This window comes from Chiloscyllium plagiosum, unplaced genomic scaffold, assembly GCF_037043375.1.
Source record: "Chiloscyllium plagiosum isolate Xiang-an unplaced genomic scaffold, Cpla_swu_hap1 HiC_scaffold_16, whole genome shotgun sequence".
Taxonomy (NCBI): domain Eukaryota; kingdom Metazoa; phylum Chordata; class Chondrichthyes; order Orectolobiformes; family Hemiscylliidae; genus Chiloscyllium; species Chiloscyllium plagiosum.
Window position 1 is genome coordinate 42,817,546 of NW_028270154.1, and position 14,439 is coordinate 42,831,984.

The 14,439-nt window shown below is 38.0% G+C and overlaps 1 protein-coding gene across 8 annotated transcripts in view; it reads right to left on the reverse strand.

Annotated features, from left to right (window-relative positions):
* Nucleotides 1-14,439, reverse strand: part of LOC122556642 (mitogen-activated protein kinase 9) — a 107,953-nt gene that overhangs the window by 56,852 nt on the left and 36,662 nt on the right. For 7 of the 8 annotated variants that reach the window (XM_087995339.1, XM_087995334.1, XM_087995335.1 and 4 more), the window contains 3 exons: nucleotides 12,816-12,887; nucleotides 2,943-3,125; nucleotides 2,302-2,426 (listed from right to left, as the gene is read on the reverse strand). In XM_087995339.1, the coding sequence (XP_087851465.1) occupies nucleotides 2,302-2,426; nucleotides 2,943-3,125; nucleotides 12,816-12,887 (380 nt within the window). Of the gene's footprint in view, nucleotides 1-2,301; nucleotides 2,427-2,942; nucleotides 3,126-12,815; nucleotides 12,888-13,133; nucleotides 13,206-14,439 lie in introns of all 8 variants that reach the window. The other variant, XM_087995340.1, reaches the window with a different exon arrangement.

A 14,439-nucleotide genomic window follows, 5' to 3' on the forward strand; every position in this document is an offset into this window, starting at 1 on the left:
TTTCATTTTGGTATTATATCAAAAACATTTCCTTTTGAAAAAGTCTGGAGGAAAGTGGACAGGATGAAGTAATGCCACCTATAAGCCAATAAGATAAATAGCTCAGATTCATTTCACTACAGTGTGAACTCATTAGTTTCAGATTAGTTGGCATTGGATACTAAAATGCCCTTTGGTTCTGGGAGAAATCCATCCTGCTGAAAAGGGATAGGGTTGTATCCCCAAAAGGGATTGAAATAAAATCATAATATGTTCAGACAAAGTCACCATTGCTTCATAAATGGGAAATATGTTTTGCTATATTTATTTGGAGGATTTTTCCATTGAGTAGATAATGGAGACCCAGTACATTTCCAAAAGAAATCTGGATGATGTCACACAGGAGGTTAATAGGCAAGATTGCTTCTGGAGTTGACAGCAACATATTAGCAGAGGTCAACAAGTTTGGTTAAAAGGCAGACAGCAGTGTAAATATTAATATGGCATTCTCAAACAGCCAGGCTATTTCTAGACGTGTGCCACAAGGATCAGTGCTGAGGCTTCAACTAATTAGCATCTATAATATTGACTTAGATAAAGAGATAAAGTGATTGAAGATTACAGATGATACAAAACTGGTCAGAAATGCAAGTTCCAACAAAGAATAAAAGTGCAAAGAGATATAAACAGGGTGAGTGAGTGGACAAAAAGTTGACAGATGGGTAAAACAAGAGGAAGAATCTACGACAAAGGAGCATAGGCTCAGGATAAGGGATTGATCATTTGAGACTGAGGAGAAATTTATTCAGAGAGAATTCTCTACAGCGTTACCTCACTTGCCCTCCATGAGAACTGTGAATGATTTATTACTGGCTAGATTTGACAAGGAAAAATCTTTGATCGCTGAAGTGTAATTAATTCAGATTTATCTGCAAGCATTTCTGTACTGCCAGACACAGCACTTGATGACATTGCAACAGTCAGAGGACAGAAAACTCCAGAGATACTACATTTTATTGTTCTAAAATATTGGCTACATTAAAGCATTGCTTGGAGCAAGGGCAGATCTTGTTATAATATTTTCAATAGGACACTCAAAACAGTTCAAGGGCCTCTGACGAACAGTCCTGGGTCACAGTTAGTTGGATGAGGTGACAAAGACTAAGACAGAGACAAGCTCCATCTAGAAAAGAACTGTCAAGCTACACTGCTGAAAAGGCAACTGAATGAGAACAAATGTGCTGTTGGGGACTCCAAGTGAGAAGTCAAGAACATTTGGATGGCTCTTTGCTGTTCAAACTCAGGAAAATGTTCTTGCAGTTAAAAAGCAGCAAAATATTCCACTCATGGCTCCAGAGAAATTCTGGAAATTGATGGGACTCAGAAGCAATGTGCCACTAGCAGTTCAGTACAGGTCTGACCTCGGCTGAAGGAAGACCACAAGCAGTATTACTTCACCAACTAAACAAGATCAGAACACAAGTAATAAACCCAGGAGCAGTATTGGGTTAATGGAAAAACTAAAGTTGTGCCCATAACCGTACAGTTTCCACAAATCCAAAGAAGCACGGTCCCAGGAAAGGAAGGTAAATCACTAGAACATAAGCAGTTGTAGAAGCAGTTTGTAACAGATCTGCAAGGCCAGTTTATCAAAACCATAATCCCATGAGGTTTCAATGAGAATTAGTGACCTGCATTAATCACTAATGTCAGGGGTGAATTTCTGAGAAATCTATGTGGTCACAGTCGGGGTGTTCTACCATTTATCTGTTGCTCACATTTGTATCAAGTAAAGTTTGGGATGACACAATACAAATCGTCATGTGCATCTTTGCAGAATCTAATTTTTTTTTGGTCAACCATCTCCACATATGAGAACATGTTTTATTTGCAATAAACTAACTATTCTATGTTGACGAAAGAAACCTGGCGCACTTGGTCCTAATTCTAATCAGATAAAAGCCAAAAATCCATATTCATCAGTCATATCACCAATTCTGGTTTAAAAACTGCCATAATCAGTGGATGAGTGGAGTGAGAAAATAATCAATGCACCCCTCCAGCCTCTGCTGGAACACAGGGAATAGAGGCAGATCAGAAGCAGGTGGAAACTTGCAATTGAAGCAAAAGAACAACCATGATAGTACTGAACTGCAGAACAGATTCAATAGGCCAAATGCTCACATTTATGTTGATGAGCCTAAATTTAGATTCTAACATACAGATTAGATAAAAACAGTTCAAGCACAGATGCAAAATATGGATCAAACACTAATATTAGACAGATAACTAAAATGCTACAATCAAAAATAATTTGCTTACTGCTTCTACTTCAGAAGGATCATACCAGACGGCAATATATGGATGTTGTAAGGCATCATCTACAGAAATCCGCCTGTCAGGATCAATTACGAGCATTTTTGATAGAAGATCTCTGGCCTGACTTACTGAAATTTAATAAATAAAACAATTTAATGTCTGAAGGGTCTCTATAACCTACTCATTTTGTACATTATTAAATGCACTTAACATAAATAGATTCCCCCCACCCCTCCCAACAGGAGCATTTTGGACAAGCTACAGCAAATACTTTAACATACATAATTTTGCCACACTGACCAAAGAAAAATGTGCTCCTCAAACACTTTCTTTATTAAAAAAATTCAACATGAAAAATATTGCTTGCTTCCTTGTAAAACTTTAAACCATTATGACATTAAGATTTAAAATTGCCAGAAAATAATTAATTTACAGTTTTATTAAACAGTTTTAAACACAATCACCAAGTTGAAGCTTTTAAAAACTTAATGGCACATTATACCCCTGGATTTTGATACATTCAGCAATTTAATTTCCACATAATTTTACATCTGCTATTGAAGTTCTTCATAAAGTTTAAAATTACAAGTGCACACAACACTCTTGAACAGGATCTAAATAAAATTTCAAAAAATAAATCATACCTTTTAACTTGTCACGTTCTGAATCTGCTGGAAACACCCAATCTGGAAATAGTGTTTCAAAGCCAAGCCCCGGATACTTTGGTCTATTCTCTACATAATTTCGTACAGTTGGCTGCAATTTCTTCATGAATTCTGCAGATGGCGTTCCTAGTTGTTCAATAACTTTATTCCACTGATCAATATCTGCATCAACTGGTTCAGGAAAACTAGTTGAAAAGATTTCGTATTCCGTACCAAGCTTTTTTTTTATTTAGTGCATTGTAGTATATTTCAGTTGTTTAATCGAATTTAAATCGACTTGCTCTACAACTTGTTTGACCATTGTAAAGGCATGTGTACAAAGGCAGTAGTCTAAAGTATTCAAAGAAAATGTCTTTACTGCTTCTTGAACTTATTCAGATTATACTACTTCATCAGAAGCAAACAAATCTAATGCCTATTTTAGCAATTAGTTTTTAATAAATTAAATTTATTCTATAAAAATGTCATTTTCACTTCTAGCTCCTTTAATTTGGTTCACAGTAACACAAATACATTGCAAAAACTAACCATGAAAACTCAATCAGGAAATAGGAATTAAAATTGGAGGTTGAAGATTGCAAAAGGAAGTTAAAGTATTCCCAGATTTTAATTGAAGTAAGAAAATGTTTAGAGTTGGAGCTTTTGCAATTAGTCTGGATTTCAACACGATGCAAAGGTTCAGAAGAGGAAACATATTTGTGCAGTTTAGAATAGAAGGTCAAAAGAACACAGATCATAGGAATAAAGCGAAGTACTGTGGATGCTAGAAGCCTGAAATAACAACAACATACTGGAAAATATGGGAGATCTGGCAGCATCTTTGGAGACAGAAACAGAGTTAAGTGTCAAGTTCAACCAGACTTTTCTTCAGAACATTCAAATTTCTGAGGAAGACACATTTTGGACTGGAAGTATTATGATGCTGCCAGACCTACTGAATTCTTCCAACACTGCTCTTATTTACGATAACAGGATTATTGATACACTGTATTCTCATGGTCTCCAAAATTTATAAGTCAATACAACAATAATTGGCAAATTAAAACTATTTAATGAAGATAAACATTTCACGGTGATTCCCATCTTTGTCAGACAAAAATCGGTAACAAGCCATATGAAATTTGTTTTGGGGGTGAGCAAAGCAAGGAAAACTAAAGAGTGTTCAAGAGGATCTTCAAAGAAATGGAAATGAAGAGTATTAAGCTGGGAATTACAGCAGATAGAATCCAAAATGGCTGAAGGCCAAAAGATTTTGATGGATGGACAAGTAGTAAATTTGAAATAATACCAAGTCCTTAGAGGGGTGGAAAGGCTGCAGAGATGATTTGATTAAAACATACAAGATCCCGCAAATCTTGATATGGCAGATGTGGAGAGGATGCTTCCTCTTATATAAGAATCTGGAACTATGGGTCCCTGTTTAAAAATCATTCTTTGCTGACTTAAACGACAATTGAGGTGACTTGCATTTTCTCTTTAAAATTCTCTTCCTGAAAGGTAATAAAGCGGAATCCTTGAATATTTTCAAGGCAGATGTGATAGAAACTTGTCAAAATGAGAGAGGAATATCAGGAGCATACAGTAATACAATTTGAGGTTATAAGCAGATTAGTTATGATCAGCATCAGAGATGCTGAATGCCCGCTCATGCTAACTCATGCATGTATAAATGCAAATGGGATCAAAATGCAAGAACAGGAACTTTATATTGGAAATTTTAGGAACATCAAATTTTGGATGGTGCACAATTTACGAAGGATGGAGATTGGCCAGGAGGCCTCTAATAGCTAAGTCTGATATTAACAAAGGAATGAATGCGGGTTCCAGCAGTACGTGTGGCAAAGTATGGAGTGGTTCTGGCAACAGTGCAGAATTTTGGTGATGGACAGTTATATGGGGTTCTTGAAGTTTACTATGGAGTCATTTGGACTTTCACACAATGAACAATCCAATTCAAACAATAAAGTGAATGGAAGATATTGAGCTTATGACCGAGGCCAAAGAAAATGGATTTGGTCTACCTAATGTTTAACTATAAGAATTTACAGGCCATCAACAACAATGTTGGAAAACCTGGCAGCACTAAAGCTGTGGAGGGGGTCAAAAGAGGCAGCAAAGAGGTTGAAGATGATGGTGCCAACGTGCAGCAAGGAGTTGAGGATTAGGTGTCATTGTTAGAAATGTCCAGGGCATAATTTGGTGGAAAAAAGCAAAAACAAATGTAGACAATCTCAAAAGCTGGACCAGAGGAGCAATATGAGAGGAAGCAGTTGCATTTGACTGTAACAAGCTGTCAAGAATGTTGGATACATTACAGCACAGTTATAGACCTTTGTGATTGATTAGGAATCTCTCTATAATGACTGAGCAGAAATGGATTAGAATGATTTAAATACTCGGTGGTGGGTTTGATGAGATGAAATTCAGGAAGCAATATGCTCATGGACGCAAAGGTTAATCCACAATAGACAGCAGTTTGCATTGGCAGATGAGGATAGGATTTTTGAAGAGAAAGTAAATAATATTTGGAAGGGAAATGAGCAGTACGTGATGAGGAAGAATTTGTTACATGTTGGACAGTATGGGATGTAAAGTAAGTGAAGGTGGTCAACAAGTTGATGGTAACAGGATAACAGAAACCCACGAATGCTATGAGATAAACTACAGAAAGTAGTCTTAGAGTTTAGGGTGAGGGTAGGGATAAGAAAAAATGGCAAAGGTGGTCTCAGTCATACAGTGTATGAGCTTTGTATTTTTGAGGGGAGTACAGGTGAGCAGTATTTTCAGATTTAAGGTCAAGATTAATGGCATAAAGAAGCTGAGTTTTATCTTTTGGTTAAGTTGCAATGGTAGATAGTTTGGTCAGAGATCAGTGAGGCACAAAACTGTTTAGTGTGGTCCAGCCACATCTAGAAATGGATGATTAATGTGGTGCAAAATTGGATATGTTCACACCTGTCCCTGGACAAGGGCACAAAGCTGGAAAAGTACACTAACAGACAACAGGAATGGAACACTAACTTTTTATTGCATACAAGGGCTTCATAGATTGACAACAGCTGACCAGATGAAAACCTGGAGAAGTATTGCAGCATATTGAGAGCGTAAGACTAAATAGTTGGCAGTCTTGATGTGCAAATGTACAAACTGAAGAGTTGTCCGAATATGAACACAGAATGAGTGAGGTTACGTGATATCAACAAGTGCAAAGCACAGACACCCCAAGAAACCAAACTTGGAACAGAAACATCAATTTGCTCCTTTTCCAAGTTTATTTTCTTGCATGTCAGTCTCAATGAATGCAACATGAAAAGATTTTATCAACGTTTATACTTTCAATTACCAAACAATTATAAGGTATGATAGCAAGTTCAAGGAGGTGGCCATGTGTTTAATATGATATTTTATATGGACAGAAATTAAGGGAGAATAGGAATTCATAGAAATCAGTAAGGACTTAGATGAGCGCGGCAAGGTGAGCAAAGTTGGAAATTGGAATCAAGGACAAATCACCACTCAGCGCAGATAGGGTGGATATCAGCAAAATTTTAAAAACGGGGGAATAGAATAGCAACAAGGATTTTCTTTATACTGAGGCAGTTTTGTGTTCCTGAATGAAAAAATTCTTGAAGAATGTATACATAGGGCGATGCAAGGTTGGCAAACTGGCAGTATAGTTAGAAAAGAGGGCAAAGCAATTGGCTGGTAAAAGGGTTAGGAGGGAAATCACTAGGAAGGAGAGAAATAGAAATGTGGCCAAGAAGATTACCTCAGAGTACAAAGGGATCTTGATCAGATGGGCTAATGGGCACTCTGGCAGATGCTTTAGATCAATGTGAGGTGCTGCATTTGGAAACACAAATTGGGGGAGGACTTATACACTTAATGCTAAGGTCCTGGGAAGTGTTGCTGAACAAAAAGACCTTGGACTGCAGGCTTAAAGTTCTTTGAAAGTGGAGTCACAGGTACATAAGATAGTGAAGGTGTTTGGTATGCTTGCCTTCATTGGTCAGCGCACTGAGTATAGGAGTTGGGAGGTCATGTTGCAGCTGTACAGGACATTGGTCAGGCAACTTTTGGAATACTGTGTGCAATTGTGGTCTCCCCGCTATAGGAAGGATGTTGTAAAACTTGCAAAGGTTCAGAAATGATTAATAAAGATGTTGCCAGGGTTGGAGGGTTTGAGCATTGGGAAGGGCTGAGTAGTTTGCGGCTGTTTTCCCTGAAGCATCGGAGACTGAAGGGTGACCTTATAGAGATTTATAAAATCATGACAGGCATGGATAGAGTAAGTAGACAAGGTCTTTTTCCCAGCATGGATAAGTCCAAAACTAGAGGGCATAGGTTTAAAGTAAGAGAGGAAAGATTTAAAAGGGCAACTTTCTCTCACAGAGGGTGATGAGAGTATGGAATGAGCTGCCAGAGGAAGTGGTTGAGGCTGGTAAAATTACAACATTTAAAAGGCATCTGGATGAGTATATGATAGGAAGGGATTAGAGGAATATGGACCAAATGCTGCCAAATGGAACACGATGTATTTAGGATATCTGGTCAGCACAGACAAGTTGGACTGAAAGGTCTATTTCCATGCTGTACATCTCTATGACTGGATAAGGGAAGAATAATGAAAGAAGAGCTCGAGGGTGATGAAATGGGGAAAAATGAATAATCTAATTCAGACAATAAAGTCAATGGGGAAGACAACAGAAGGATACTGAGCTTACGATTGAGGCCAAAGAAAATGATTTGGTCGAGCTAATGTTTAACTGGAAGAATTTACAGGCCATCAATAGGTCAGTATCTATAGTAGCCGTCAAAATGCATACATACATGAACATGCAGGAAGGTCCACTTACTTACATACAAAGAGAATCTGTATGACCAAAGCATAATTATCCTAACACTGTTTATTCTTGGAATATATGCATACAGACAAAGCATGTTACCCACAGTATTACATCAAACTCGGGGCACTGCCTTTTAGGAAAATTAGAGAGGTCTGAGAACAGATAAGATTTACTAACATAGCTCCAGGGATTACTTCAATTATGAGGAGTGATTACAGCAACTGGAATAAATCTTTTCGACTCGGAGGAAAATTGAAGGAGTTAATAAATAGTTCAAAGGTTGAGGGAGTTTTGATAAGGGTTCCTGAGAAGCAAATATTATTACTAGCAGGCTGGTCAGTAAGAAAGGACCAAATGAATGTAATTGGCAGAAGAGTTAGAAGGGAATGAGGTAAGTTTATTTTTAAATGTAGGAGTTATGACAATTTGGAATGTATTCTTTTAAGAGTGTGGTTTCAGCAGACTTGAAAAGCAACTTCTAAATTGAGAAATGAATCCTTATTTGGAAAGAAAATAATTGAAATGCCACGAGCAGAGTTCTAATTGGATGGAAAGCAAACTAACATTCTGAGTCTAGATGACTCTTCATCAGAGCTGAAGTGAAGTGTGGAGGGGGCAGCATTTATGCTACAGTGATGGGGTGAAATGCTGGGGAAGAAAGGCTGCTGTTAGTGTAGATTAAGTGATCGGAATGTGAGAATGGCAGAACAACGGTGCATCTAACTACCAAACTGGAAAGAACCAACTAACCACGGACATCTGCAACAAGCCTACCGAGTCCCACAACTACCTAGACTACACCTCCTCCCACCCTACATCCTATAAACATGTCATTCCTTATTCCCAATTTCTCCGCCTCCACTCCCAGGATGACCAATTCCACCTTAGGAAATCCTTCTTCCAAGATTGCAATTCCCTTCGCATCAACAATGCCCACCAGCGCATCTCCTCCCACACCTCTGCCCTTGAACCCCACCCCTCTCAATACAACAAGGACAGATGATCCCTGGTCCTCACCCTCCATCCCACAACTTCCATATCTATCACATCATCCTCTGCCACCTACAAACAGGCCCTACCACCGGAGATATATTTCCCTCCCCACCCCGACTGGGGTCCAGAGAGACCATTCCTTCCGCAACTCCCTCGTCAGATCCATGACGTCCTTCCCCCCCCCAGTCAGCCCACACCCCATTCCTGGCACTTGCCCCTGCTAAATTTGCACTAAGTGCAAAACCTGCGCCCACACCTCCCTCCAAGGCCCCAAAGGATCCTTCCATATCTGACCGAAATTTACCTATACCTCCATCAATGTTATCTACTGTATCTGTTGCACCTGATGTGGTCTCCTCTAATTCAGAGAGACAGGATGCCAACTTTCGGATCGTTTCGGAGAACATCTTCTGGAACACCCACACCAACCAAGCCCACCGTCCCGTGGTTGAACACTTCAACTCCCCCTCCTACTCCGCCAAGGACACGCAAGTCCTGGGCCTCCTCCATCACCAAATCCTTACCTGATGCCTGGAAAAAGAACACCTCATATTCAGCCTTGGTATCCTGCACAGCATGGGATCAATGTGGATTTCACCAGTTTCCTAATTTCCCCTCCCCTCACATTATCCCAGTCCCAAGCTGTGGGGCGGCACTATGGCACAGTGGTTAGCACTGCTGCCTCTCAGCGCCAGAGACCTGGGTTCAATTCCCACCTCGGGCAACTGTCTGTGGAGCTTGCACATTCTCCCAGTGTCTGCGTGGGTTTCCTCTGGGTGCTCCGGCTTCCTCCCACAGTCCAAAGATGTGCAGGTTAGGTGAATTGGCCATGCTAAATTGCCCATTGTGTTAGGTGAAGGGATAAATGTAGGGGAATGGGTCTGGGTGGGTTGCTCTTTTGAGGGTCAGTGTGAACTTGTTGGGCCGAAGGGCCTGTTTCCACACTTTATGTAATTTAATCTAATCTAAACTCTGCACTGCCCTTCTGACCTGTCCATCATCTTTCCCATCTATCCACTCCACTACCCTCTCCCACCTTCATTTACCTATCACATTCTCAGCCATCTTCCCCCAACCCCCTCCCAGACCCATGGCCCACAAGCCTCATTCCTGATGAAGGGCTTACACCCGAAACATCGATTCTCCTGCTCCTTGGGTGCTGCCCGACCTGCTGTGCTTTTCCAGTACCACACTCTCTACTCTGATCTCCAGCATCTGCAGTCCTCACTTTCTCCTGCAAAGAACAGATAGTCCCACTGGAAGACTATTCTTTGCAGTTTAGTAGCTAGACACACTATTGTTCTGTCATTTTGACACTCCAATCACTTACTGTGCATTAAATGATTGGAGTGCAAGAATGGCAGAACAATTATGTCTAGCTACCAAACTGGAAAGAATAGTCTTCCAGTGGAACTATCTGTTCTTTCCAGTTTGGTAGCTAGACACACTATTGTTCTGCCATTCTCACATTTCAATCAATCACTTAATCTGCATTATCAACAGCCTTTCTCCTCAGTACTCCACACCACCACTGTTGCATAAATGCTGCACCCTCCACACTTCAATCCTGATGAAGCATCATCTAGACTTGAAATATTAGTTTGCTGACTCTCAGTGGAAAATGACTGACCAGCTGTGGTTTTCAGCATAGATTCCAGCATCTGCAGTAGGTTGCTCCCTCTAATTGGATATGCTTTTCAAAGAATCAGCATTGACAACTATAATGATATAATCAACAACGACAGTTTTCAAAATCAGAGTCCAATGTCCCCCTTAGTTGCATTTTAAACTAAATCTTTTATCCATAAGTTCAGGTTTTCACTAACATTTTCAGGTCTTTTCACCAGAAAAGGCATCATAATAACAGATGTACTGACAAAGTGATGATGACTTTTCTCTTTTTCTTAAAAGAAAGATATTTTCCTAATTAACCTTTTCATACAGATGTTACACACCTCTGGAGTATGTCATCTGCTATAACAGATTACTCCATAAAATAAACAATAACTATAATATCTTAAAAACAATAGATCTATTTATTCTTATCAAAAGCCATAAGATTAAATAAAATCAGCTATGTTCAGAAAGACAATGTGAAATAAAAAAAAGTTTTATCTACACAAGTTAACATTTTTTAAACTAGAAGTAGTTCTTTGAAAAAACAAATGTTAATTATATGTGGGTTTTACCTTCAAAGAGAAAGATAAGCAATACATTGCTTTTTCTATTTTAAGGCCAGAAATAGTTCATTCTCTTTAAAAAAAAAATGTGTCTCTGAAGGTCCAGAATTCATTAAGTCCCTTCCAGACTTCTTTCATAACAGTAGCTAAAATATTGTTTCCCTGATAGTTCTCTCAGTACTTCACTTCAATTATCCTTTAGAAAGGTTTAAAACTACAGCATGACACAATGCTCCTGCATTCCCAGTGTTATCTGACTACCAACCTATAAAATGGACTGCAACGGTTCAAGAAGGCAGTCTACAACCCCCTTCTCTGGGGCAACTAGGGACAGGTTTAAAAATGCTGGCCCAGCCAACGATGTCCACGTCCAACAAGGGAATTTTTCAAAATCTGAGACAGCAGATGTTGCAATGCCAGGATAATCATCCCTTAACTTGGTGCTCTGAAGATCATTAAGTGAAATTTGACTAATTCCAGACTAATTACTGGATCTACAATTTTGCATCAATAGAACAAATAAAAAACACTTAAAAGTGGCACTTGAGTACTGTTCAGACAGATTTAAATCAATGAAGATAACTTGATTTTTTTTAGTATGTCTTACTTATCTCAGCTTATGACTTGAACATAATAAGCACTATAAAATCATAAGAATACGTTGGCAATAAGTCTAAATTAATGGTCCACAATGACAGTATTGCAGAATGTTAACCAAGGCATTTAAACTAATCAGAAGCATATCTTGCTTGTCAAAAATCCAAAATGTCAAAGATACAAATCTGGGCATTCATTACTGCTGCTATATAATGCCACTGTCTAACCTGTTCTCCGTCTTATTTACCTTCATCATGGAATTCCCAATGATTTATAATTTCCTTCAAACAATCATATTTCAGGAAACTGGCCATGGCATTGTATGATTACAACCACACTGATACCAAACAACGATATGAAATATGATTAAAGATAAATTAGAGTAACATAAATAATGATATGGAAGATTTGATATCTATACTCTACAATATCAGTGGCTTGCATGCATGTTAGAAGTAGCATTCAAAAGGAAACAAATCTCTAAGCAATTTGGTTAGCATTATGATTGTGGAAAGTTTTTGATAAAAATGTAAGTGAAAACTAGAGCTAATTCAAGTTTTAAAAATGTTGCTTTTGATATACAGGTTTTCTAACGAAACCTAAATGTAGGATTTCTCCTTTAACTTGCCATTTTGAAGGGGCAGCTATACAATTTTATTAAACTAAACCATACCCAAAACACAGCTTAAAATCTGCATTTCACAAATTTGAAATTTAGCATGAAAGATTAAATATTGTGTGTTAATCTTTAAGCACTTCAACTAGTAAGTTAACTTTTCTTAATACAAATTCCACAACACTGTAGCAAATTATACTTACAATCTTTAGAAAAGGAATTTTATTTCTTCAGTAAACTAGGCCAACTTGACATTTAGATAGCAAGTACTTCTTTCTGTGGCTATCAATCAGCTTTAAAAGCTACCTCTTGCTCTTTTTTGGACAGATAGTTTTAAGAAAGAGGAAAATGTTGTGCACAATGCATAGGAGAAGGAAAGTTCTAATGTAATCAGAAAGGGTGTTAACGTAATGCAGGCAACAGAATCAATAGACATGTACTGAGAGCTTCACAAGATAAAGTTCAAAAATGGCAAGCTGGAAAAATAATATAAAATAACTAGAATAAGGTTATTCTTCATCATCAAAACTTGGTTCGTCCTCAAAATGAGGGAAAAGTTAGGATTTCTTTTGCTCTCAACATCAATGACTTTAATTCAAGAATGGCTGGGGAAGGATACGATCAGTGCCTTGGAATAGCACAGAACCTTTCAGCATTTCTCCCATGATGCACCCCACTGACCAGATATCAACTGAAAGTAAAATGAAATGATGGATAATTACCATGCTTTTCAGAAAATGAAAACCAACGACAAGAAAAATGCTTTGAAATTTACATAACATGACAATGAGAAAGAATATATTCCAGTAGTAACAAATTGTAGGGTCTGGGGAATGTACACAACAAACCCAGTAATCAATCATTTTATAAATATTTTATTTGAAAAGCACATAATGTGGATCAACAAACTTGAGTTTTAAAAGATGCGCAAGGATACAGTCCCTTCCAGGAAACAGGATTTTGTGGAGCACCATTTCTGCCATAATGCAACCAACAGACCATAAGTCGACTATATGGTTTAGGTGGGTAAGATTAACAAAACAATAAAAAAACGCTATTTAATACACTTCTATACAAGTGCATGTAATTAAGGGTACTACAAGAGCACTTAAGCAGTCAGTTATCTTAAAAGCCAATTGTGAGAACTTCATTTGTTTGATACAATTTTATTAAACAGTTATGCTATTGCAACTGTCTTAGTACAAAATGGAACAAATTATACAAAACAGGAGCCTTCTTATTTTTGAAAAAGACAACCATTTTATCACTACCTGTTAGAATTAAAACTTACAGTAAATTACAACTGATAGCTTTTTCGATTTTAGAACCTTAAAGGAAAACGGGGCTATTAGAATTCTTTAACTCAGTGTCTGCTTACTTTTAACATCAAGCACTGGAATCAGATTCACATTGATCTTGCTTTTTATTCCCCTTAATACAGACCATCTATTCACTGGTGTTTTTGGAAGCAAATAAATAAAGGTGTATTTCAAGTACAGCTGGAATCTTAAATAAATTTGGTGATACATTACATGGCAGAAAAGAATAAAGTAGGAAAGCCATTTTTAACAAAGTCAAGTACATTAAGAGTGTTGCATTTTGATAAATTACATTTTTGCCTGAAAACGTCATATGGCAAACAGCCCATTCTTATGAGCATTATGATCAATGAATGCAATTTCAGTTTAAGAATCTTTCAACAGCAGGGTAACTTGAAAATAGTTCCATTATTAGAAATTTTAATATGAAACTGGTATTTAATATATTAAGCATTACAATATACTGTGAGGTTTCTTCAAGAGCAGCTTCCTCTAATTTTCAGTCAGTGAGATGACTTCGGGCTTTGCAAAGAAAGGACGTCAACTTGAACGCTGTCTTTTGCTTTTGCTTAGTTTCTTAAAAAGTACAGTATCTTCAGTACCTGTACTCCATATTTACTTTAAAACAAACAACTAGAAAATGACCAAAATACATCTGAGCCATGGGCAAATCTTCTGGATGTGCATATTGCTGGCTGGCAAATGCCCCAGAACTTTGAGAACTGGATTTCATCATGCCACCATTGAGCTGTGGATGTCTCGCTTAAGCTTGCTCAAAGGCTGATTGGGTCAGATGCAACATTCGTCAAGGGCATGGAAATGAGGAATTGGGACAGACATAGCTTGTATTATTCTTGAGCCTCTTGGTCCAGAAATTTTGAACTGACTGGTTTTGTCAAGAAAGCCAAATATATCAGAACTGGA